At 70.8% G+C, this 24,787-nt stretch overlaps 5 protein-coding genes across 5 annotated transcripts; 2 read left to right on the top strand and 3 right to left on the bottom strand.

The window, feature by feature from the left end:
* Positions 1–977: 977 nt before the first annotated feature.
* Positions 978–1,772, top strand: AURANDRAFT_21872 (hypothetical protein; the record flags this gene model as incomplete). The annotated part of the gene is made up of 1 exon (XM_009036446.1): positions 978–1,772. One exon carries the CDS (start codon positions 978–980, stop codon positions 1,770–1,772), a length of 795 nt encoding a protein of 264 aa, XP_009034694.1.
* Positions 1,773–3,104: 1,332 nt separating this feature from the next.
* On the bottom strand, positions 3,105–4,611 carry AURANDRAFT_22354 (hypothetical protein; the record flags this gene model as incomplete). The annotated part of the gene is made up of 2 exons (XM_009035980.1): positions 3,105–4,188; positions 4,388–4,611. Coding segments are annotated over 2 exons (1,308 nt in total), but the record flags the coding sequence as incomplete, so codon positions are not given.
* Positions 4,612–8,720: 4,109 nt separating this feature from the next.
* Positions 8,721–11,718, top strand: SDH1 (hypothetical protein; the record flags this gene model as incomplete). The annotated part of the gene is made up of 2 exons (XM_009036447.1): positions 8,721–9,833; positions 10,033–11,718. The coding sequence occupies 2 exons, from the start codon at positions 8,721–8,723 to the stop codon at positions 11,716–11,718; spliced, it is 2,799 nt and encodes a 932-aa protein (XP_009034695.1).
* Positions 11,719–11,808: 90 nt separating this feature from the next.
* On the bottom strand, positions 11,809–12,162 carry MsrB1 (selenoprotein; the record flags this gene model as incomplete). The annotated part of the gene is made up of 1 exon (XM_009035979.1): positions 11,809–12,162. A coding segment is annotated over one exon (354 nt), but the record flags the coding sequence as incomplete, so codon positions are not given.
* Positions 12,163–19,475: 7,313 nt separating this feature from the next.
* On the bottom strand, positions 19,476–20,721 carry AURANDRAFT_69683 (hypothetical protein; the record flags this gene model as incomplete). The annotated part of the gene is made up of 1 exon (XM_009035978.1): positions 19,476–20,721. One exon carries the CDS (start codon positions 20,640–20,642, stop codon positions 19,554–19,556), a length of 1,089 nt encoding a protein of 362 aa, XP_009034226.1.
* Between the last annotated feature and the right edge of the window lie 4,066 nt (positions 20,722–24,787).

The raw sequence follows: 24,787 nt of genomic DNA, 5'->3' as shown, positions 1-24,787 counted from the left end.
CCGTGCTGCCGCCGCAGTCCGCGCACTGCTGCCCGAAGGCGGCCGCGGAGCTCATGACGTCCGAGAAGTCGGAGCTCGCGAGCCAGTACCCCAAGAGCTTTCCGTTGGACCCCAACGGCAAGCCCGCGGGCCTGCGGTGGCTCTGGGTCGCGCTGCTGCCCTTCTGCGACATCGACCGGCTCGTCCGCGTCTTCGGGAAGCGCGTCGCGCCGGCGCTCACGGAGGGCGAGCGGAAGCGGAACCGCAACGGCCCCGCGGAGCTCGTCACGGCGCGGCGCCTGGAAGATCTCGCTGAGGACGCCTGGCACGACCTGCCGCGGGACTCGCCGATCCCCGGCTCCGTCAAGACGTCCGCGGGCGGCGGCGCGTCGCTCGCCTGCAGCCGCGTCGCCTACTCGCCGCCGGAGCTCCCGCCGAACGCGCCGCCGCGCCGCGCGGGCCACGACGCCCCCGAGGACGCCCTCGCCGACGTCCGCGACTACGCGAACGCGTCGGCGCGCGCGCCGCGGCTGCCCGCGGGGCCCGAGTCCATCGACCGCGCGCTCAGGGCCATGGCCGGCCTCGACAAGCCCCGGGGGCCGCCCCGCGTGCCCTGCCGCTACTTCGCCAAGGGCACCTGCGACAAGGGCGAGAACTGCACCTTCGTCCACGCGCTCCCGAAGCCGCCGCCGCCGGCCAAGTGCCACAAGGCGCCGAAGATCCTCACGAAGCCCAAGAAGCCCCTCGAGGCGGGCGCCAAGGTCTTCGTCCCCGTCAAGCTCAAGACCAAGCCCCCCAAGGCCGCGTCGTGATCCGTTCGTTTAAACATAGAGTCCGCCTCTGCTCTGGTCTTACTCTGGTCTGTCCTCTGTGGACGGCAACTTCGGCTCACTCGACTTTTTAAGTGGTGCTGCCACGACATGAGAGCACTGCTCGACATGATGAGCTCCAAAAGCGCGAGAGAACTCGAGTTGTTTGAGCTGCGTTGAGCGTGCGCTATGCGCTCCAAGCTCGTCTTCGAGCTCCAGTACCTGGGTGACGCATTCGCTGGCTGGCAGCCGCAGCCGAACGAGCGCAGCGTCCACGACGTGTTCGCCGCCGCGCTGTCGAACGCAGGCATCACCGACTGCGGCGCCGTCGCCGCCGGGCGCACGGATCGCGGCGTCAACGCCGCGCACCAGGTCGTGTCCGTGCGCTCGGACGCGGACCGCGGCGACGAGGACCTCTCGGCGGTGCTGCGCGACGTGTCCGCGGCGCTGCCCGGCGACGTGCGCGTCCTAAGCTGCCGCCAGGCGCCGGCGAGCTTCCACGCGATCACCTCGGCGCGGTCGAAGCGCTACGCCTACTATCTGGGCTTCTCCGAGGACGCGGCGCGGTACTCCTGGCAGGCGCCGCCGGGCCTCGACGTCGGCCGTGTCCGCCGCGGCGCCGCGCTCCTCGTGGGCGAGCGCGACTTCCGCGCGTTCTGCGCGCCGGGCGGTCGGAAGTGCGGGAGCACGGTTCGTTCCTTGAGGTCGGTGGAAATCGACGACCTCGAGACCGCCGAGCTGCCCTTCGTCGGCCGCGTCCGCGGCCTCCTGCGGATCGCGTTCGACGGCGACGGCTTCCTGAAGCATCAGTGCCGGAAAATTGTGGGCGCCCTCGTGCGCCTCGGCACGGGCGCGCTCTCCGAGGCGCAGGTCGAGGCCGCGCTCGCGGACCCGCGCGGCGCGCACCCGGCCGTGTCCTCGCGGCGCTTCGCGGCGCCAGCGCGCGGACTCTGGCTGGAGCGCGTGGACTACGCGTGGGAGTAAGGTGGATTAGCGGAGTGGGGACTCGCCTGCGTGCCATTCAGCGGCGATGCCAAGAGGCCAGCGATGCCAGCGGAAGGCATTTTCGCCACAAAATACGCCTTGAGCCGAGTCGCCCAAGAAACTTGGTTTTGACGAGCAGGTGACGACAATCGTCGATTCGCTCACCCTCGCCACGACGTTAGCGTCGCAAAACATGTCCGGCGCGCCCGTAAACCTACATGTATCCGACCGCCTACAGCAGCTGCTCCAGGACGTCGTGAATCAACTCGGGGAAGACGGCCGCAAGGAGTTACGCGAGTTCGTCCAGGACCTCAAGGCGAAGCGAGAAACGGGCGAAATCCCGTCGCTGAGCGAGGCGCTGCTGCGAGGTGGCGAGGCCGTCGTCGGCGCGGAGGTCTGGCGGCGCGCCTGCGAGCGACAGGGCGGCGCCGAGGTCTGGCACCGCGCCCGCTCGCAGGCGGGGCGCACCGCGCGCGACGCCGCGTTCGTCCGACGCACGGACCTCTCGACCGTCGCGTCGTCCGACGTCTGGCGCGCCGTGTTCTCCTTCACGGATGTCAAGGGCTACTGCGGGGTGGCGTCCACTTCGAAAATATGGTCCGCGCTCGCGCGCGACGGGTCGACGACATTCTTCACGAACGCGCTCGCGAAGGCTTCGCCAGCCGCGATGATGCAGCTTTCGGCGTATCCGGTGCCCGCGACTGCAAAGACCTACATCGATCTCTACCAGCGCTTCGAGCGGCTCAACGTCGGTAATCTACCAGCCGTGCCAGCATACAATACTACTCGCCAGGCTTCAGACTATTTGTTCACGGTCGAAGTCATCGATTCCCGGAGACGCGAGGTGCTTCACGCGTGCACCGCGACCCTCTGCCTTCGACCCCGGTGGCACGATATTCCAGATGATGAGGGTCGAGCTACCCTTGAGACAGAACGAGTCGACGACACTATATTCGAACTCTTCGATACGACGTGGAGAAACGAAGACCGCCATTTTGCTGTCCGATTGCTCTGTCTCGATAAGATCACTCGGCGCACGTGCGCACTGGTCCCCGACGCGGACCCGGTCGAAGTGGACGCGCAGAACGAAATTTTCTTCAGTGATTCATATTTGACACTCAGAGATCACAACCGCCGTGAAGAGCACAGTGATTACGTGTTACCCTGGGTGCATACACACACCAGCTTGCATCGCACTGAGCAACGTTTCCAGTTCTATTGTGAAAATTGTGGCGACTCATTGCAGCTCGATGACTTCCTCAAGCTCCTCGAACACCACGCGCTCTTCTTCTAGACGCGATCGATAGTCTCTTATGTACACACACTCTATGTTCAGGCGGCGGGGCGCGCGAGGTCGTCGGCGGCGACGAAGTCCGGGTCCGCGGGCGGGACGACGGCGTTGTTGCCCGTGAGCGAGTCGGCGACCATGTTCTGGTAGCGGTGGATCGTCTCCTCGAAGCGGAAGGAGAAGCGGCCGCCCTCGTAGGACGGCACGGAGACGCCCTCCTGGACGGCCTGGCAGATGTCCATGTCCTCGTTGTTCACGCGGACGTGCCACGCGAAGAAGTCGTCGATGGTCTCGTCCGCGCGGTCGCCGAGGTCGTCGTAGATCTTCGGGTGGACGAGGACGTGGAAGTGCTCGTGCGACACGCCCGCGGACACGGGCTCGATGACGCAGAGCATGACGTGGTTCGGGTACCAGGACATGAAGACGTTGGGGTAGACGAGCACGTGGCGCGCCGCCGTCGCGTCCGGCGTGTCCTCCAGGCCCGGCATGGGCGGCGCCACCGACGGGTCGACGCACGTGCCGCCGTCCGTCAAAGGCGCCGTCGCGAAGGCGACGCACTTGCCCCGGCCCTGCGTGCGCAGGTGCTCGTCGACGCCGGACACCGTGCACAGGAGCGGGTGCACCGCCGGCAAATGGTAGTACTCCATGAAGTTCTCCGCGAGGATCTTCCAGTTGCAGGGGATGTCGCGCACCGTCGCGCGCCGGCCCACGACGAGCTCGTCGACCGGATAGTGGCGCAGCTGCTCCCGGAGGTCGCCGAGGTGGTCGTCGAACGACGGGCCCGCGTCCGCGTCGCGCTTCGTGAAGAGCAGCGGGCCGAAGGTCTCGACGCCGGCGACGGGGAACAAACCGTACTGCGACTTGTCGAAGCCCTCGACGTGGTCCGTCGTGAACTTGTCCCGCAGGGCCTTGGGGACCTGCTTGTCGTCGGACCCGCAGGACGTCGCGCCGTCGTCCCAGCACGGCGTGCCCACGAGGCGCCCGTCCAACGCGTAGCCCCACTTGTGGTAGGGGCACGTCACGACGTTCTTCTTCGAGGCGGGCTCGCGGACGAGCTTCGCGCCCCGGTGGCGGCAGACGTTGTAGTACGCGCGGACGCGGCCCTTGTGGTTCGCCGCGAAGACGGGCCTGTGTGGATTCCAAACCTTCAACCCGACTTCAATGTGCGCGTAATCGAACGGTTTGGACCAGACTCTTTCGCTGTGCTTCGAGATCTCGACGAGAGCAATCGATTCGTCCAAAAATCAGCCGAATCGACTTCGATGTGACCGAGATAGAGAGTTCTGAAGTTTGGTGGGGACCCCCCAAACCAGTGGGTGGAATCCACACTGAGACGGGCGCGCCCGGCGCCCAGAGCGGCGCGACCATGCCGTGCTTCGCGACGTCGGGCGCCACGCCGGAGCAGACCCACTCCCGGTCGAAGAGGAGCTTGGCCTCCGAGGCGAAGATGGCCTCGGAGACGTACATGTCGCGGCCGAACGTGTGCGCGGCCTCGACGGGGAGACGCGTGAGCGCGAAATACTCGTCCGTCTCCCAGGGTTTCCCGCTCTTGGCCACGATCTCGAGCGCCGGCGCGGACTCGTCGTCGAGGGGGCGGAGGTGGTTGCCCGCCCGGCTCGACTGCGCGCGGACGCCGCCGAGCGCGTACTCGGGCGTTTTTTGGACGCTCGGCGCCGCGAAGGCCACGGGCGGCGCGTCGCGGCCGCGCACGGGCGCCGGCGGCGCCGCGAGCACCGCCGCGGGGAACGTCTCGCCGTAGCACTCGACGAAGAGCGGGGCGCCGCGCGCCGCCTCGTCGAAGAGGAAGCCGCTCGCGAGCGTCGCGCGCGCCTCGGTGCCGTAGGCCGACGTCGTCGTGACGCCCACGACGTTCCCCGCGCCGTCGACGACGGGCGCGTCGCCGGGCACGCTCCACTCGTAGCCCGGCGCCGTTTCCACGGCGAAGAGCGCCGCGGACCGCGTCCGGAGCGGCGACCCGGGCGCGTCGAACGCGAACGCCGCGGCGCCGCGGCCGACGTACGCGCCCTTGGCCGACGTCCGGCAGAACGCGTCGATGCCCGCCTCGCCGCCCAGGGCGTAATCTAAATCGCCCTTGACCTTGAAGCCCTTCTCCAAGCGCAGCGAGTTCGTCGCGTGGGATCCGAAGGGCGCGAGGCCGAGCCGTTTCGACGCGTCCGCGTCCAGCAACGCGTCGTACAACGCCGCGGCGTCGTCCGCGGCGCAGTGGAGCTCGTAGCCCGCCTCGCCCGTAAAAGAAACGCGCGCGACGGTGCAGGGGACGCTGGCCACCCGGATCGGCGCCGTGGAAAACTTCAAAAAGCCCAGGTCCTCGACGGCTTTCGCGTCGTCGACGGCGGCGAGCAGGACGTCCTTGGACCGCGGGCCCGCGAGCAGCAGGATCTCCAGCGCGTCGCTCGCGTCCGCGACGGTGACGGCCGTCTGGTCCTCGCCGAGCAGCGCGCGGGCCCGGCCCCGGAGCCACTCCGCGTCGTGCTTCGCGGCGTCGCGGCTTCCGACGACGTAAAAGTCGCCCGAGTCGCCGCCGCCGCCGCCGAGCCCCGTGCCAAACGCGTTGACGACCGTGAACTCGGCGACGACGCGGCCGGACTTGGGGGCCAGGGCGTAGGTCAGGCGGCACTGGCCCGGCGTCTTGGGCGCGACGTTCGTGAGCGCGGACCGCAACACCTCGATCGCGGAGTCGTCGGCCGACGTCACGCGGAGCTTGGAGAAGCCGACGGCGCAGGAGATGCCCGCGCTCTGGCGGACGTGGGTCGCCTCCGCGGCGGCGTGGGGCGCCCAGGAGAAGTCGGCGAAGCGGCGCTCTTTTCGCTCCGAGGCCTCGCCGACGAACGCGAGCGCGAGTTTGACGCCCGTCTTGTCCGACGACGTCATGAGCGCGCCGCGCCGCGCCTGGGCCGCCGCCAACGCCTCCGCGGCGCCCGACCGCGCCACGTCGCCCCGGCCCGCGTCGCGGTTCTCGAAGGGCCAGCCGACGGCGTTGTTCGCGCTGTAGGTCTCGACGACCTTCGCTTTGGCGTAGCCGTCCGTCGCCCAGGGCCCGTAGCGCAGGGGGTCGCACTCGTTGCTCAAATCGTAGGGCTGCTCGCCGTCGAGCATGACGGCCTTGAGGTACTCGGCCAGGGGCATGGAGTGCGCGATGCCGTACGTGAGCGTGTTGAAGTCGAAGTAGCCCGGGACCTCCGTGCGGCCGCAGCGCGGCAGCGCGTCCGGCGCCCAGATCGTCGGGCCGTTGACGACGCTCGAGAAGCCGACGTCGCCCAGCGCCGGCACCGTGTCGATGGCCGAGATCAGCACGTCCTCGAGGCGGTCGACGTCGTCCGGGAAGAGGTCCCAGGCCCACGACTTCGGCGGGCCGCCGCGGCCCCACTCGTCGTGGACGGCGCCCGCGGGCAGGTGCTCGTAGGGCCCGACGAGGATGCCGTCCTGCTCCTGGCGCAGGTAGCAGGAGCTCTTGAGGTCCCGGAGCACCGGCGCGCGGCTCCCGGCCGCGCGGAGCTCCCTCAGCGCGGCGATGGGCTCCGTGACCTGCGAGACATCGGGTGACGGGTGGCGTTCATAGAAAGGGGCGCGGCCCGCGCGCGGCGTAGTGGTGCTCGATCACAAAGGCCGGGTGCGTCTGCTCCAGGCCGAGCTCCGCGCTCAACGTCTGCGCCCAGAGCCCGCAGCAGTTGACGACGGCGTCGGCCTCGTAGCGCGCGCCGTCTTTGGTCGCGACGTCGAAGGCGCGGGGCGCCACCCGCGTGAGCGACGCCACCTCGGCCTCGAAGACGATTCGAGCGCCCGCGGCCTTCGCTTCCTTCGCCAAGGCGTACGTGAGGAGGTTCGGGCAGATGTCGCCGTCGTGGGGCGTGTAGAGCCCGAGCTCGAGCGTCGACGCGTCGAGCAGGGGGTGCAGGGCGCCGCACTCGTCGGGGGCCAGGAGCCGCGTCGGGTGCTCCTCGACGTCGTAGAGTTTCGCGAGCTCCAAGTGGCGCCGCGCCTCGAGCGCGCGCGCGTCGTCGCCCTTGGCCACGAGGCGGATGGACCCCGTGAGGTGGAGGCCGACGTCGTGCGTCTCGTGCATGTCCTCGAGCAGCTCCATGGACCGCACGTGGAGCTTCTTGAGCTTCGACGACCCCCCGAACCGCGTCACGAGGCCCGCGGCGTGCCACGTCGCGCCGGAGCAGAGCTGGCTCGACCGCTCGAGGAGCGTCACCTCGCAGCCGGCCTTGGCGAGCTCGCGCGTGATCGACGCGCCGGCGACGCCGCCGCCGACGACGACGACGCGCCGCGCGGCCATCGTCGGGAGAAGGTTTTCTTCGCGGAAAACTTGGGAGTCACGCGCTCGCTCGGCGCGCGGAGTCGACGGAGCTGGCGACGCGCGTCGACGGGCTCGAGAGCTGGTCCTCCGAGACCCGCAGGCGGCGCCTCAGATCGAATCCCGTGACGGGCGCACTGGCTGGCCTCGACCCGCTAGCACTGCTGTGATTGTTCGCGAAATTTATGTTTGCTGTGTCTCACAACATGCACTTTTTACCCTGCCCACCCGGTCGACCTTGCCCTTTGGGAGCTGAGGCGCTCGGCTCGGAGAGCGGCCGCCGCGACAGCGCGTGCGCGGCGCCCCCGGGGAGTGGGGCCGCGCGCTCCCGCATGTGCCTCGGGACCGTCCGTGGCCAGACCACTGCGAAGACGCCGCGCGCGAGACGGTCCGGGCGTCGTCGAAAACGCAACGGCCTCGTCGGAGCGTTCTCTCGCGACGGCTGGCGCGTGTTGGACGTGTTCCGGACCTCGCATGCCGGGTTTCTCCGGAGGAAGTGCGGAGAGGGTTGCTACGAAGAACATGTCTCGCGAAACCCGGCATTCGCCACCGTCGGACCACCCTACGGCCTCGGTTCCTCGATTCTCATCGATTGGCGGCGGTCAAAACGAGCCAGTGTGCGGCGCCGCGACGCCCCTGGACGTCCAGAGCGGTTCCGATGCCCTCTCACGACCGATCACTGGGGCTCCGCTGGCCCGCGCGTCAGGTGAACGCGGCACTCGACAGCTACAGCTTGGGCGCCTCCTGCCAGCGCCTCGAAAACGACACCAACACGGTCTACAGCGACGACGCGCCCACGAACGCGGACTGGCGCTGGCGTTGCGTCGAGACATCTTGTCTCGACTCCAGAAGACGCTCGGCCATCGAAACGGTGCTCTGCGCGCCTGTTTTCCTGCCGTTGGTGCCTCGCCAGTACACCCTAGCCGTACTAAACCAGTACAAACGCGTCGTATACGGCCGTATATACTCGCTTCGGCGCCCCGCGCGACCGCCTGGGGACCGGGCGGACTCCCTGGGCTAGCGTGGACGTGCGTGGCACCCGCCGCCGTCGGGTGGACACGCGTACGTGGCGCTCGCGCACGCCGGAAATCTCCAAAAACCGACATTTTCGGCCATAACTTGTGCCAATCGATGACCTAGCATGATCGGCTGCGGTTCCGGAGCCCCAGATAAACGTCCATCACGATGAGACAAGCAGGGGGTCCGCGGTCGAGGTGCCCAAAATCGTCGATTTTCCAGTGGCGTGGGCAGGCTAAACTTTCTTGTGGCAATTCCTTCGAAGGTGGCTGGACCGCGGCGGCGGCGTCGAGCCCGCGGTTGGCCACCGAGAAAGCAAACCACCATGCTCGCCGCCCGCATCGCTCCGCTCATAAGAGGCCAACACCGCTGCTTTGCGTCGAAACCGCTCCCGGACCGCGCCGACGCCGTCATCATCGGCGGCGGGTCCGTCGGCGCGTCCTGCGCCTACCACCTCGCGGCGCAGGGCTTCCGGACCGTGCTCCTGGAGCAGAACGCGCTGACGGCGGGCACGACGTGGCACACGGCGGGCATGCTCTGGCGGCTGCGGCCGAACTACGTCGACGTCGAGCTGCAGGACGTCACGCGGACGCGGTGCAAGGCGCTCGAGGTCGCCGTCGCGGAGCTCGAGGGCGAGCCCGCGGGGGCGCGCGCCGGCAGCATCTGGACGGAGAACGGCGGCCTCTTCATCGCGACGAACGCGGAGCGCGTCGCCGAGTACGAGCGGCTCGTCGAGCTCGGGACCTTTTACGGGATCGACGCGCGCATGCTCGACGGGGGCGAGGCGCGGCGCGCGCACCCGCTGCTGAGGGTCGACGACGTCGCCGGCGCGCTCTACTCGCCGGGCGACGGCACCATCGACGCCTTCAACGTCGTCGACGGCTACCGGCGCGTCGCGACGGCGAGGCACGGCGCGGTCTTCTCCGAAGGCGCGCGCGTCGCGCGCGTCGCGTGCGACGGCGACGCGGTCGCCGGCGTCGTGCTCGACGACGGCCGGCGCGTCGACGCGCCCGTCGTCGTGAACTGCGGCGGCGCCTGGGCGCCCGCGGTGCAGAACCTCGTCGACCGGCCGTCGGACCCGCTGCCGTTATTGGCCATGAAGCACGCGTACGTCGTCACGGAGGCGGTGCCGGGCATGCACGGCGGCCTGCCGAACGTGCGGGACCACGACCTGTCCATCTATTTCAAGGCGCAGGGCGACGCCCTCGCGTTGGGCGGCTACGAGACGAACCCGGAGTTCTGGCGCATGTCGGCGGACGACGAGAAGCACTTCTCGTTCGGTCTGTTCGACCTCGACTGGGAGACGTTCGACGAGAACATCCAGAACCACATGCGCCGCTGCCCGAGCGTCGAGGACGCGGGGATCAAGTCGACGGTCTGCGGGCCCGAGTCGTTCACGCCGGACCACAAGCCGCTCGTCGGCCCCGCGCCGGGCTGTGTGGAAATCAAATCTTCAAACCGACTTCAATGAGCGCGTAATCGAACGATTTGGACCAGACTCTTTCGCTGTGCTTCGAGAACTGGACCAGAGCAATCGATCCGTCCAAAAATCAGCCGAATCGACTTCGATTTGATTGAGATAGAGAGTTCTGAAGTTTGGTGGGGACCCCCCAAACCAGTGGTTGATTTCCACACAGGCGCCGGGCGGGCCCCGGGGCCTCTGGCTCTGCTGCGGCTTCAACTCCATGGGCATCATGCTCGCCGGCGGCATGGGCGAGGAGCTGGCCCACTGGGTCGCGACGGGCGCGGCGACGCGCGACCTCTTCGGGGCCGACGCGCGCCGGTTCCACGGCGACTGCTCCTCGGACGGCGCCTGGGTGAAGCGGAGCACGCACGAGTCCTACGCGAAGACCTATGCGGTCGTCTTCCCCCACGACGAGCACCTCGCGGGCCGGGGCCTCCGGCCGTCGCCCTTCGAGCAGGGCCTGTTGGCCGCGGGCTGCGTCTTCCAGTCGCGCCACGGCATGGAGCGGCCCGGGTGGTTCGAGCCCGACGCCAAGCCCGGCGCGCCGCGGGCCTACGACTACTACGGCGCCTACGACGACGAAGGCTCGGCCTGGCGTCTGGACTGGGTCGGCGGCGGGCCCGAGGCGGACGGCCGGGTACCGAGCCGCGCGGACGACGCGTACCGCGACGCCGTCGACGGCGAGCTCACGTTCGGCTGGGGCGCGTCGTTCCCGCGCGTCGCCGCGGAGTGCCGCGCGGCGCGCGAGGGCGCGGCGCTCTTCGACCAGTCCTACTTTGGCAAGTTCCTGCTCGAGGGGCCCGGCGCGGCGGCCGCGGCCAAGTTTATGAGCGCGGGCGACCCGGACAAGGCCGCCGGCGACGTCACCTACACGGTGCTCTGCGACGCCAACGGCGGCGTCGAGGCGGACCTGACCATGACCAAGCTGTCGGACACCGCCTTCTACGTCGTCTCGGGCGGCGCGACGCAGACGAAGGATTTGGCGTGGATCGAGGCGCGCGCGGCGGCCTTCGACGTCCGCGTCGACGACGTCTCCGACGACTTTGGCGTCCTCTCGGTCCAGGGCCCGCGGTCCCGCCAAGTGCTGGCGCCTTTGGTCGGCGGGCTTTTGGACGACCTGGCGACGTTCCCCTTTTCGACGGCGAAAACGGACGCGACGATCGCCGGCGTCGCGGGCTGCAAGCTCCTGCGCCTCACGTTCGTCGGCGAGCTCGGCTTCGAGCTCCACGTGCCCCGGGCGGGCTGCGACGCCGTGTACGCCGCCGTGAAGCGCCGCGGGTCGGAGGTCGCGGCGGCGTCGGGCGCGCCCGTTTTAGACGCCGGGTACCGCGCGATGGACAGCCTCTCGGCGGACAAGGGCTACCGCCACTGGCACGCGGACCTGAGCAACGCGGAGACGCCCTTCGAGGCGGGCATCGGCTTCACGGTCGCGCGGCGCCTCAAGTCGGACGGCGACTTTCTGGGGCGTCCCGCGCTCGAGGCCGCGAAGCGGCGCGGCGCCTTCGCCCGCAAGCGCATCGTCTGCCTGAGCGTCGACGCCGACGACGCGGCGCCGCCCTACGACGCCGCGCCGCCGGCGGACGCGCCGCTCCACGGGTCCGAGACCATCTGGCGCGGCGACGAGTGCGTCGGTTTAGTGAGGTCCGTCGCCTACAGCCACGCGCTCCGCCGCACGCTCGCCTACGGCTACGTCCACGCGGCCGCGTCCCGGGAGCTCGGCGGCGGCGCCGTGAGCCTGGACTTCCTCAAGGCGGGCGCCTGGTCCGTCGGCGACCGCGGGCGCCGACGGCCGGCGACGTTCCACGCGAAGGCGCCCTACGACCCGACGAACGCGGCGATCAAAACCGCGGCGTATTAAGAAGGCGGCCGTCTTCTCGGGGCCCCGGGTGTTCTCGAGAGAGAAACCCACGGGGCCCGTCATCATGGTGAAACGGCGCGTCGCGGCTCAGCGCCCCTCGGGGACGAACTCGAGGGACAGCGAGAGGAGTCAGTGCCTCCAGCGCGCGTCCGGGTGCGCGTCGCCCTTGTCCCGCGCGTCCGCGAAGGCGTGGCCCAGGAACAGGTCGCAGCCGCCGCAGTAGAGCTCGTGGACGTCGACGACGTACCCGTTGTAGCCCTCGACCGGCGCGTGGCGCGCCGCGCCGGGCAAATCCCGCCGCCACGACGGCCAGAGGCAGGGCCCGCTCCACTTGTCGTCCGACGCGTAGAGCGGCCGCTCGCAGCGCGCGCAGGCGTACACGCCTCGATCCCAGAAGTCGAGGAACCGCTCGCCCCACGTGCTCAGGTCGCTGAGCAGCTCCATGTCGTCCTCGGCTTTGACGGTGATGGGACGGCACGACACGTCGAAGTAGGCCTCGCGCCGGCCGAGGCTCACGGTCTCGTAGCGCGCGAGGCGCACGAGGTCGCACTTCTCCGCGAGCGAGTTCTTCTGCGCCGGCGTCGTCGCGACCAGCGCGCGCTTCTTCGGCGGCGGCGGTCGCGCGCGCGCCTTCCAGGACCGGCTCAGCGGGCCGAGGAGACCGCGCCACCGCTTGCAGACGGCCATCAAGGCGGCGGCCTGCCGCCGGTGCGTCGCCGCCGCGAAGAAGCCCGCGTCGTCGCAGGCGGCGAGGTCCGCGGAGACGAGGTCCCAGAGCACGGCGCGCTCGAGGCCCAGGTCGCCGAGGCGCTCGAGGCCCAAACAGCTGCCCATCGATCGCAGCTCCCGCACCGCGTCGAGCCGCGACGGGCTCTCGCAGCCGACCATCGCGACGCGAGGCGTCGACGTGCACTGCGACGGCTCTCCCGGAGTCGACTGCTCTGTGCCGGCAACTTGAACTTCAAGTTGCCACTCTTTTTACGCCCCCACCATCAAGGCGCCGTTCTCGGCGACGATGCGCCGCTTCGTCGGCGCGGAGCCCGTCCGCGGCGGGCGCGCGAGCATGCGGTGGGACGTGCCCGGCGGCCCCGCGTGCGCCAGGTTCGGCGGCTTGGGCCCGCCGTAGCGCGCCGTCACCTCGAGGCGGTCCCGCACGGCGGCCCGGTCGTGCTCGGACTTTGGGTCGAAGACGAGCTCGCTGTTGAAGAGGACGTGGGCCTGGACGCGCGGCGGCGCGGAGCTCGGCTGCCACTTCTGGTGCCACTGGCCCGGCTGCCACGAGCCCTTGCGCTCGCGCGCGGACCGCTTCGACGCCTCGGCGACGGCGGCGATCTGCTTGGCTCGCGGGTCCATGTAGCGCGGTTTCGGCGCCGCGAAGGCGCCGAGGTGCGCCGGGAAGTGGAGGCCGACCTTGCGGAGCGCGCGCGACGGCGACGCCGGCGCGGCGAGCGTGCGCACGGGCCCCGGCGGCCGCGGCCGCGCGGGCGCCGCGGCGCGGCTCTCGGCGTCCTTGCGCGCGATGGCGACGCCCGTGACGGGCTTCGTCGCGAAGCCCGGCGGCGCGACGACGGGCGGCCGCGTCTCCCGGTAGGACGCGGCCGTGTGCACGGGCTCGCCGCACTCGTCCGTCGACGGCTGGAGGGACACGCACACCGACGGCTGCGCGCGCTCGAGGCTCGGCTCGTGGAGCGTCTCGGGCGCCTCGGGCGCTTCCACCTGCCACTTGCGGACGAGGGGCGTCTGCGGCGAGAGCATCGCGGGCGCCGACGGCGGCCGCGGCGGCCGCTTGCCGTCCGCTTTGGGGAGCGCGATGTGGATGTTCGCGGGCGCGCGCGCGCTCAGCGCCCCCGCGGCGGCCGGCGTGCCCGACGTGGGCCGCCGCGTCTTTTCCATGTGGGCCTGCGCGTCGCTGCCCTCGACGTGGCGCTCGGCGACGTAGAACGGCGACTCGCGCGTCCTCGGGCGGGCGAGCTCCGCCTGGTGTTGTTTGCGCGCCTCGGCGATCTGCGCCGGCGTCGACGGTCGCTGTTCGTCGTCGTCGTCGTCGTCGAAGGCCTCGTCGTCGTCGTCCGCGTCCGCCTCCTCCGCCAAATGTTCCTGGTGGTGCTTCCGCGCGTCCGCGCGATGCCGCGCGACGGACTCGCGGCGGTCGCCGCCGTCGTCGACGCCGGCGATGTTCGCGAGCGTCGCCGCGTGGATTTTTGATCCTAAATCGTGGGCCGACGTGCCGCTGTGGAAGCCGTAGTTGAGCTCCGTCTGCTGGCGGATCTTCGAGGCCGCCTTGTGGTAGTCGAAGACGCGCGACCCACGGGAACTCCCGTCGCCCGGCCGCTGGGTTTGGCGCTGGGACGCGTCCGCGTAGCGCGCGGACGCGCGCGACGCGACGGTCTCGCGGCCCTGCGCGTGGATGGCCGCGGAGACGCCGTCGAGCATCGCGTCCTCGATGCCCGCGCTCCGCTTGTTGAAGCCGTCGGCCGCGGCCTGCGACTTGCGCTTGAGGTTCGACGTGAGCAGGGCCGAGTTGCGCGCGTGCTTCGAGAGGGAGCCCCGGCCGTCGAGCGCGCCGCCGACGACGTCCTCGGAGCACGAGAGGCCGTGGTCCCAGAGCACCATGACCAGAGCCTTCACCTCCAGGCTCTCGTGCTGGCGGTCCGCGAGCCAGGGCTGCCAGCGCAGGATCTCCTTCGTCGCGCGCGACACGCCGCTCTTCGTCTTCGTGAGCGCGTGCCCCGCGAGGCCGGAGAAGTGGGCCTGGGCCGTCGCCGCGGCCTCCTGCCGCTTCAGCGTCTCGTGGCTCCGCGTCAGCTTCTGGTTCGTCAGCGCCGCGTGCTTCGCGAGGTAGTCCTGGTAGAGCACGACGAGATCCGCGCCCTCGGGCGCGCGGCGGTCGCTGCCGAGGCCCCGGCGGAGCACGTCGGACAGCGCGGGCACGTCGAGGCGCAGCGAGTAGCCCGACGTCTTCGCGGCCTTCTGGCGCGCCTTGAAGAGCAAGCTCCAGGCGTCGGCGTGGCGCCTCAATCTTCGGTTCCGCTCGAGGTAGGCCTTGGACCGCTTCTGGATCGCGTCCGCCGCGGCCCGCTCCCGCTCCGCGCGCGCCGCGTGGTCCCGCTCGGACGCGACGAGCCTCACGACCTGTGTGCACATCAAATCTTCAACCCGACTTCAATGTGAGCGTATTCGAATGTTTTGACGCAAGCTCTTCGGCTGGGCTCCGAGAACTCGACGAGAGCGATCGATCCGTCCAAAAATCAGCCGAATCGACTTTGATTTGACCGAGCTAGAGAATTCTCAAGTTTGGCCCCGACGTCCCAGCTCACTGGTTGATTTGCACACAGTTCACGACCTCGAGGAGCGCGCGGTCCGCGTCGACCCAGTGGTCGCCGACGGCCGGCGGGTGGAGCCGCGGGCTCCAGCCGCTCCGCGGCGTGCGGATGCGCGGCGACGTCCGCTGCGGCAGGTCCAGGAGCGCCTGCTCGTGGGGCGCGGCGTCGCCGCCGGCGGCCTGGCGCGGCGTCCCCCCCGCCGTCTGGGGCCGGTCGCGGCCCAGCGTCGACCCGCGCCAGACGCTCCGCCGGCACGCCGTCAACAGCGCGTCGACGTGCACGAGGTTCGACGACCGCAGCAACTCCGCGACGACGGACCCGTGGCACGGCTCCGTCACGGTGCCCGGCGCGTCGTCGGCCCGCGGCTTCGGCAGGGACAGCAGCGCGACCTTGGCGCCCGGCGGCCGGTTCTCGCGGCCCGGCGGCCGCGACATCTCCGGGAAGCGCCGCCGCTCCTCGACGAGGTACGCGCGCGTCGCGCCGTCGAGGCACCGGAGGCACGCCGCGCCGTAGGACGGGTAGACGACGCCGTCGCCGCGGTCCAGGCCGTACAATAAGGTAAACAGCTCCGCGCGGTAGCTCAGCACCTCGCTGCGCTTCATGGACTTCTCCATCGTCGCGCGGACCGCGTGCGCGGCGCGCTCGCCGCCTGGGCGGCACAAGAGAGATTCAACGTCGCTTCAACGTGAATGTGCCGCGCGCGCGCGTTCCGTAGTAAAGCATCCGCGCTTCGAGACCGTTCCGAGAGATGACCGCTCGTCCAAAAATCAGCCGAAACGAGGGGAAAACGGCCGAGAAAGGAGCCTTTGAAGTTGGGCATTTCGCTCTCTTGTGCCGCCCCGCTCGCCGCCGTAGTGCACGGCCAGGAACCGCCGGACGACGTCGGCCGGCGCCGCGATCTCCCGCTTCTCGAGGCCCGCCTCGTGGAAGGCGCGCAGCAGCTCCTCGACGCCGCTCAGCACGAGCTCCGCGGGCCCCGCGAGGAAGGGCGAGTCGTCCTCGGCGCGCGCGGAGCCCGGCCGCGGCGCCGCGCGCACCGCGACGGCGCCGTCGGCCGTCGCGGGCCGCCGCGCCGGCGACGGCTGGCGGAAGGCGCCGCCGCTCGGCGGCCGGTTCGCGCGCGGCGTCTTCGGCCGCGGGCCGCTCGACGTCTTCGGCCGCTGCGGCGGGTCGTCGCCGCGGCACGGGAAGTCGGCCGGCTTCTTCTTCAGCCTGCCGCCGCCGGAGGACTTGGGCCGCGGCCGCTCGTCCATGGACCCGGGCCGCCCGCCGCCGGCGAAGGACCACTCGGGCTTGCTCGGGGCCAGCGGGTCGAAGGGCACGGGCGACCCGTGGTCGCAGCGCAGCGCCGCCTCGAGGATCCCCGGCTGGTGGTGGTCCTCCAGGATGAGCACCTCCGGCCGCCCGTCGTCGTCGCGCCCCTCGAGCTCCATGGACTCGGGCGTCTCCGGCACCTCGTCCTCGTACATGGCCGAGCAACCCACCTTCCTTCTCAGAGCTCAGCCATCCTCTCACTTCTTAACAAGGTGCGTTTTATTACGTATCCTCCTCATTTTGTTGAAGTTCAAAGTGATGCTGAACCTTTTACCACAGGCGGCATGCGCCGCTTGGCGCGGCCGCTCGCGCCGCGCCTGAGCAGCTCCCGCAGATCGCGGCGGCTCGCGGCGCTCGAGCCGAGGTGGAGCGGCACCTCTCCGATGCGCCGGCTCGCGCCGCCGCTCGCGCGCTTCCTGAGCAGCTCGCGCAGCGCGCGGCGGCTCGCGGCGCTCGAGCTCCTCGGCTGCGACGCGTCGTCCGGCCGCGACGACGTGCGCGATGCCTTCTACGAGCTCGCGAAGAAGCACCACCCGGACCGCAACCCGGACGGCCTCGAGTACTTCAAGAAGCTCGTCGCGGCCTTCGAGGACGCGAGGAGCGGCGCCGACGCCGCCGCCGCCGCCGACGACGACGAGTTCGAGATGACGGGCGCGGCCGCGGACCCGCTGGCCGTCTTCCTGCGCGTCGAGGCGGAGCGCGCCGCGGAGCTGCGCCGCGAGCTCACGGCGGCGAACGCGTTGAGCGCCGGCGGCCTCGACAAGGGCGGCATGTGGGAGCTCGCGCGGCAGGTCGCGGAGACGCTGCCGCCCGGCGACGACGCCGAGGCGCCGCGCGCGCTGCCGGCCGGGCGGCGGAGGCGCCGGAGGCGGAGATAAGTTCTGCAAATTTTACCACGCGAGCTCGGCCTTCTTCCCCGGCACGTTCGCGTGGCCCCAGCGACGACGATGGTTGGAATCGGTGGTGTGGTTGTTGCTGCTGCCGGCGGCATCGGCTCAGCTGCGGCGCCAGCAGCGACCGACTGAGGAAGCGCCACCATGCCGCAGAGGGTGCAACGAGGTCAACCACGACCTCGAGAAGACGTTGAAGCGAGCAATGGGCGGGCTGCCTCGCGCTTAAGATGCCAGCCTCCCGCTGGCGCGTGCTCCTCGCCGCCGCCGCCGCGCGCGCCGCGTGCAAGAGGAACGCCTGCGACGCCTGCGCCGGCAGGACGAAGCGCGCGCCCAAGTTCTACAGCAAGCTCTGGCCCGACGGCGCCGGGACGACCGTCAAGCACGTGCTCGAGCACGCGCGCTTCGCGTGGTCGCGCGGCTACGCCTACGGCGGCGCCGTGGGCAAACTGCCGCGCGCGCCGGGCCCCCACGGCGTCGTCCAGCGGTCGCTGCTCGAGTTCGCCGTCGGCGCGGACGTTTTGCGCGCGCAGCCGCCGGCGGGCGCTCTGAAGATCGGCGCGGCCCGCGAGTCGCCCGCGGACGCGGCGAGGGACGACGCGGCGCTGCGGCGGTCGCGGAACCGCACGGTCTACTGGACGGCGAAGCAGGTCGTGCTGGAGAAGGGCGGCGACGGGCCGTGGTTCTCCGCGCTTCGGGACGGCTTCGCGTGCCGCCTCCAAAGCTGGCGGCCGCGATTGACCTTCAAGCGCGGCGTCCCGACGGTCGCGGCGCACCTGCGGCGCGGCGACGTGGACGTGGGGACGCAGCCGCGGCTCAGATGGGTCGCGGACGACTGCGTGCTACGAGCGCTCGCGTGGATCCGAAGCGAGCTCGGCCGCGTCGACGCGCACGTCTTCAGCTCCGTCGTGCGATCCGGCCGCGGCAAGGGCACGGACGCCCGCAGCTTCGACGTCTTCCGGAGGAACGGCACGGCGGTGCACCTCGACGACGAACGCGGGGACCGCACGGCGACCGCGCTGCTCGCGTGGGCGCACCTCGCGGCCGCGGACGTCATGCTCGCGGCGCCGACGTCGTCCTTCTCCGCCGTGCCGGCCTACCTCAGCGCGGGCTGCGTCCTCCAGCCGCGGACCCGCGACGCGGACGGCTACCACTGCTACGCCCTCGACGCCGCGGACCGCGCGTGCGTCCGCCGGGCGACGCGGCGGAGATGGGTCTAGAGCTTCGCCTTATGGTTCCGCCGGGGCTTGCGCACGGGCGCGGCCCACTTGGCCTGGCGGCCGCCGGCCGCGGGCTGGGCCGTGACTGCGCCGTTCTGGTGCCGCTTGCCGCGGCCCGCGACGGCGTTGCGGCTGTTCGTCTTCCTGCCGCCGAGGAAGAAGCCCGCGTGCTTGGCGCGGGCGTCGCCGGGCCGCGACGCGTAGGCGTCGACCTTGGTCGCGTCCGCGAGGGCCGACGCGCCGGCGCGCTCGGCCCGGCCGAAGCGGCGCCGGAGGCTCCGGCCCTCGCCGGACCGCCGCGCGAGCGCGCGCGCGGACCGGAGCCGCAGCGCCCGGATCTCGCGCGTCGCCGGCGGCGCGCCCGCGGGGCCGGCGTCGCCGCGGCAGTGCGCGAGGAGCGGCGCCAGCGCGGCGTAGAGGTCGTCATCGTGGTTTGGGTCGAGGCGCTCGAGGAGCCAGGCCCACTCCGCTCTTGTGTTATCTAGCGATGTGGATGTGGTGTCTAGCGATGTCGATGCGGTGTCTAGCGATGTCGATGCGGTGTCTCGCGATGTCGCTGCGGTGTCTAGCGATGTCGATGTGGCGTCTAGCGATGTCGATGCGTTGTCGTCGTCTCTCATTGCGTGCTTCGTGCCTTCGGTGATGCTAACTGGTTGTGCTGCTGCTTTGTGCTTGGTGCTTTTGCCAGCGCTGCCGTCGCGGGCTGCGTAGGAATGCGCTTCGAACACGATGTTCGGTTTCGTGCACTACAACGTCAGCTTCAACTCAATCTCGCGCAGCGGAGTCCTCGGACCAGCGCGCCGTGCTCCACGTCACTCCCCAAGGCTGTCCTGCATGCGGCGAGGACAGTGGCTCGCGGGCCAGGTCGCGGGCGACTCGAGTGCCACGCGCGCAGGACGAGCGACGCGCGTGCTCCAGGACGGCGCTCCTGAAGGCCGGCACGGCATTTGAAGCGGCCGGCGCCGGTGTGGTTGGCACCGCGCGAAAAAGCTGGCACCAAGGAGCAGACTGCAGCAAAAGGGAACTTATGCAGATACGGAGGGGTCTGGGTGCGGGGCGCGCCCGTCGCGGGCGACGGCCGCCGCGGGCTACTTGGCGGCCGCGGCCTCCGCGGACTGGTACCACTCGACGAGCTTGCGGATGCCCTCCGGGAAGGGCGTCTGGGGGTCATAGTCGAGGAGCGTCTTCGCCTTGGAGATGTCGGCGCAGGTGCGGGGCACGTCGCCCGGCTGGTCGGGCTTCTGGCGGATGACGGCGTTTTTGCCCGTGTACTTCTCGACGAGCTTGATGAAGTCGTTGAGGCGCGTCGGCGAGCCGTTGCCCAGGTTGTAGATCTGGTAGCCGAGGGGCCGGTCCAGCGCCTTGAGGACGCCGTCGACGACGTCGTCGACGTACGTGTAGTCGCGGCTGCTACTGCCGTCGCCGAAGCGGTCGATGGGCTCGCCGCGCGAGATCTTGTCGACGAACTTGAGGGGCGCCATGTCCGGGCGGCCGCGGGGGCCGAAGACCGTGAAGAAGCGCAACCCCGCGATGTTCATCTTGTAGAGGTGGTGGTACGTGTACGCGAGGAGCTCGCACGCCTTTTTCGTCGCCGCGTACGGCGACACGGGCAGGTCCACGGCGTCCGTCTCGGAGAAGAGGGCCTTCTTCGAGCCGCCGTAGACGGAGGACGACGACGCGAAGACGAAGGAGTCGCTGCCGTGCTTCGCCGCGAGCTCGAGGAGCCGCGTCGTGCCGTGGACGTTGCTGTGGACGTACACAAAGGGGTCGTCGATGGACGGCCGCACGCCGGCGCGCGCGGCCATGTGGACGACGCGCCGGGGCATGGGGCAGGTCTCGAAGACCTGCTCGAGGAAGGCGACGTCGCAGATGTCGCCGCGGAAGATTCTTACGTTGTCGCCGCCCGCGCGGCGGAGCACGTCCAGATTCGCCTCCTTGCGGCTCACGTCGTAGTAGTCGTTGACCTCGTCGACGACGACGACGCGCTCGCCGCGGGCGAGGAGCGCCTCGGCGACGTGGCTGCCCACGAAGCCCGCGCCGCCGGTCACGAGCACCGACGTCGCCGAGTCCCAGACCTCGTCGTCCTTCGGGTTCGCGCTGCTCGACGACGACGTCGTGGACATGGCGTCGCTGTCGTCGATGGTGCTCGAGGGCGACCGGGTCAGCTGGCTGGCCATCTCGGTGGTGGTGCTTGTGCGGTGGTGCTGTGAGTCGAGGAGCTTGTGCTTTGCTACGAGCTGAGCTCAGTGTCGAAGGCTTGGCCACGCTGATGAGCTCGTGAGCTGGCGCCCGGGCCTGCGGTAAATTTACGTCTTCAAGGCAGGCTTTCGCTCTGACACTGAAGCGAGGAGGTTAATCTGGGGACGCAGCGGAGGCGTGCCGCTACCAGGGGCCGCGACCGCCCGCGAGGACAGGCCGTCCACGGGCTTCTTACTTCGAAGCTGCTGCGGCAAAAACGCTGCGGACGCGCGCGCGAGACGCTCCGAGTCGTCGATCTAGACGCAGACCCCGTCGACGCCACCGGCCAGGACGCCCCTAGCCGGCCCGGCAGCGCCGACGACAGCCCGATTGGTCTCCGCGGCGCGCACGCGCGGCCGCGTCCGTCGGCCGTACTCGACGAGGTTCGACGGCTGGCCGGGGGTGGATCGAGCAGGCACGATGGCAGCGTACTGAGACCCCCACAGTTCCGGCCACAGTTCCAGCGCCATGACGACCCCGGCGGAGCCGGTCGTCGTCGACCTCGTCAGCGACAGTGATGTGGAAGAGATCGAGCTCATCGACCTGACCGCCGAGGACCCGCCGCCGCCGCGGAAGCGCCCCCGCGACGAAGTCGGCAGCGCCGGGACGCCCATCTACGACAACCCCCGGAAGAAAGCCGCGGCGCCCCTCCCGGCCGCCGAGTCCGACGAGGACCTGAAGGTCCGCGCCCAGGACGCCTACAACGCGCAGTACTACGCGCGCGCGTGCGAGGCGTTCGTCGAGCTGAGCCGGCGGCACGAGGCCGCGGGCGACGCCGAGCGGGCGGGCCACGAGCTCGGCAACGCCGCGGCCTGCACGCTCATGCAGGCCTATAAAGGCGGCCGCGAGGAGCAGGACCACGCCCACGCGACGGAGACCTACTGCGTCAAGGCTCTGGCGCTCGCGAAGCAGAATCCGACCATACTACTCCGGCGGGCCAAGGCGCGGCTCATTTTGGGCAAGACCATCCTGGGCCAGGACGACGCGCGCCGCGCGCTCGCGGCCGCCGAGGGCCGCGCCGAGTACCGGAAGAGCTTCCGCGACGACTGCGCCGCGATCCTCCGCGAGCGGTCGGGCGCCCGCGGCGCCGCGCCGCGGCCGCGCGTCGCGCGGCACCGCGCGTCGCGGCCCGCGGGGCCGGCGTGGGACGACGTGCGGCTGCGGCGCGTCAACGGCTCGCGCCACTGCCGAGCGCTGGGCCTCTCCGTCGCCAGCGCGTCGGACCGCGTCGACGGCGCCGCGGCCAAGGCGGAGTACAAGAAGCTCGCGCTCGAGCTCCACCCGGACAAGCTGCGCCAGCGCAACGTCACGGACGCGGGGGCCGTCGAGGCCGCGGCCGCGCGCTTCCGCGCGGCCAAGGACGCCTACGAGGTCTTCGGCGACGCGGACAAGCTCGCGCGCTTCCACTTCTGCTACGACGTCCTCGGCACGACGCTGCCCTTCCCGGACCAGCACGACGAGGTCCTCGACTACGACTCCGACGACGACACGCACAAGGTCCGCGACCGGAGCGCCTGGACCACGTCCAAGCGCCGCGTCGACGGGCCGCGCGGCGCGCGGCGCTAGCGGCCGTTTTGTCGTACTCCGGGCCGCCTAGCGCTAGCGGCTGTTTTGTGTTACTGGGCGCCAGTTCCCGGGGCCCCAGGGACGTTGCTCTGGGGCGAGGCGGGACTCGCGCGCGGATGTGGCGGGGGGCTTGAGCAAGAACTTGCCAAGAAGTGGGTGCTTGAGCGAGAAGTTTTGAGAGAAAGGAGCGTGAGCAAGAAGGGTGGATTTTTGGGAGAAGCGGGGCAAAATGGTCAGCGCGCACGTCGTCGAAGCGGGGCAAAATGGTCACTCGCCCTTGGCGTCGTCGCAGCGGGGCAAAAGGGTCACTTGGCGAGGCGCGACGACGCGCGCGACGGCGCGGTCCGCGGCTTCGGCGCCTTCGGCGCCTTGGGCGGCTTGTAGTCCAGGTCGAACTGGTGGTACACTTCGCGGTAGGCCGAGAGCTGGGCCCCCTTGTGCTGCGAGTGGAGCCCGAAGCGCAGGTTCAGCGACTCGCGCGACTCCGGCGCGGCCGCGGGCCCGCGCGCGCTGCGGCGGCCGTCCGGCGGCAGGCAGAGCACGCCGTGGTCGCAGAAGTTGCGCGCGTCCTCGCTGAGCACGTAGGCGTCGCCGGTCTGGAGCCGCAGGGTCCAGCAGCGCTCGCGCGCCTCGGGGGCGCCGTTGCTTTCGAAGTCCGCGTGCTTGTCGCCGCGGACGAGGGCCACGGCCGCCGGCGGCCCGGCGACCTGGAGCGTGACGATGACGACGCCGAAGCCGTCGTGGAGCGGGAAGTCGAGGTGCGGCGGCAGGTGCGCCGCGCCGTTGTGCAGGTTCGGCTGGATCGCGACCTGGGCAGGACAAGGGTGATTCAACGTCGCTTCAACGTGAGTGTTCCGCGCGCGCGCGTTCCGGAAAAAGCATCCACGCTTCGAGACCGTTCCGAGAGATGATCGCTCGTCCAAAAATCAGCCGAAACGAGTGGAAAACGGCCGAGATATGAGGCTTTGAAGTTGGGAATTTCGCTCTCTTGTCCTGCCCTGATCGCGACCAAATTCTCGAGCGTCACGAACTTGCGGTACTTGGCGTCGACGACGGCCTGCACGAGCGGGACGAGCCGCCGCAGCGCGTCGCGCGCGGCGTCGTCGACGTCGCGCTCCAGGAGCGTGAAGCAGGACTTCCAGTTCGCCCGCTCGTCGTCCGCCGCGTCCGGTCCCGACTTCTCCGCGGCGTGGAAGCTCAGGCCGGCGCGCTCGAGGCGCTCGCGGCCCCACTTGGCGAGGCTCGCCGGCAGGAACGCGAAGCCCCGGCTCCGCACGTCCTTGCCCTTGCCCTCCCAGCTCTGCAGCAGCTTGCCCCGCCGGAGCGCGCCGACGACGGCGCCGTGGAGCCGCTGGAGCGGCTCGAAGACGTCCGGCGCGAGGTCGAGGCGGCCCGCGCCGCGGCAGGGCCGCGACGCCTCGCCGTCGCCGGCCTCGAGCAGCGCGCCGGCGCCGTCGAAGCGCAGGGGGCGCGCGCGTTCGACCAGGGCCTCGAGGTCCGCGCGGTCGCGCCGCTCCGTCTTCGTCGCCTCGGGCCGCTCCTTCGGCTTCTTGGGCGCCGACGCGGCCGCGGCCTCCGCGGGCCGCTTCTTCTGCTTCGGCGCGGCCTTGCAGCCGTCGCAGATGTACTCGCCCCGCGGCAGCCGCGTGAGGCCGACGCAGCCAAAGTGGAACCAGTTGTCGCAGCCGCCGTCGCACGCGACCATCTCGCCGTAGTAGCCGCCGCCGCAGACGCAGCCCGTCCACCCCGCCCACGCCGCGTCCTCGGGCGGCAGCGGCTCCTCCTCCGCCGCCGCCGCCGGCGGCGCGGCCGTCGCCGCGAGGTCCTCGGGCGGCGGCGGCGCCTCCTCCTCCGTCTCCGGCGGCGCGGCGGCGACGGGCGGCGCCTCCTCTTCCGTCGGCGGCAGCGCGGCGGCGACGGCGGGCGCCTCCTCCGTCTCCGGCGCCGCGGCGCCGCTCGCCGCCGCGACGGCCGGCGCCGGCGCCGCGACGGCCGGCGCCGGCGCCGCGATCGGCGGCGCCGCGGCGGCGCTCGTCGCCGCGCGCGCGATCGGTTCCGGCTCGTCGACGAAGGGCACCGGGTTTGGGACGAAGACCGGTGGCGCCCCTGCGATCGACGGCGGGAGCAGGTACCCCAGCATCGGTCGCGGCGGCGCTACCATCGGTCGCGGCGGCGGCGCTACGATCGGTGGCGCCGGCGGCGCCGCGACGACGACCGCTGCCGCCGGCGGCTCCTCGACGAAGAGCGACGCCGGCAGAACATGAGCGGCGATCGGCTCCATTGCAGCCACCCAATTTTAAAATCTTCCTTTTCAACTTGAAGGCAATATGGGCCTACGTCGCCGCGCCGCAGCGTCCTACGATAACATATCCCGCCCGGGGCGGAATATGTAAACGCCGCTTCGACTTGGGCAAGAGTGTACATTGGAATTTTCTTTTATGACACAAGGGGAGGAGGAGCGGACCGGCGACTGAAGACCCGAAGGGCGCGCGGTCCCGCGAGCGAGCGCGAAGAAGAT

The sequence above is a fragment of the Aureococcus anophagefferens genome (assembly GCF_000186865.1).
Source record: "Aureococcus anophagefferens unplaced genomic scaffold AURANscaffold_4, whole genome shotgun sequence".
Lineage (NCBI taxonomy): Eukaryota > Pelagophyceae > Pelagomonadales > Pelagomonadaceae > Aureococcus > Aureococcus anophagefferens.
This window is presented reverse-complemented; position numbering and strand designations above follow the sequence as displayed.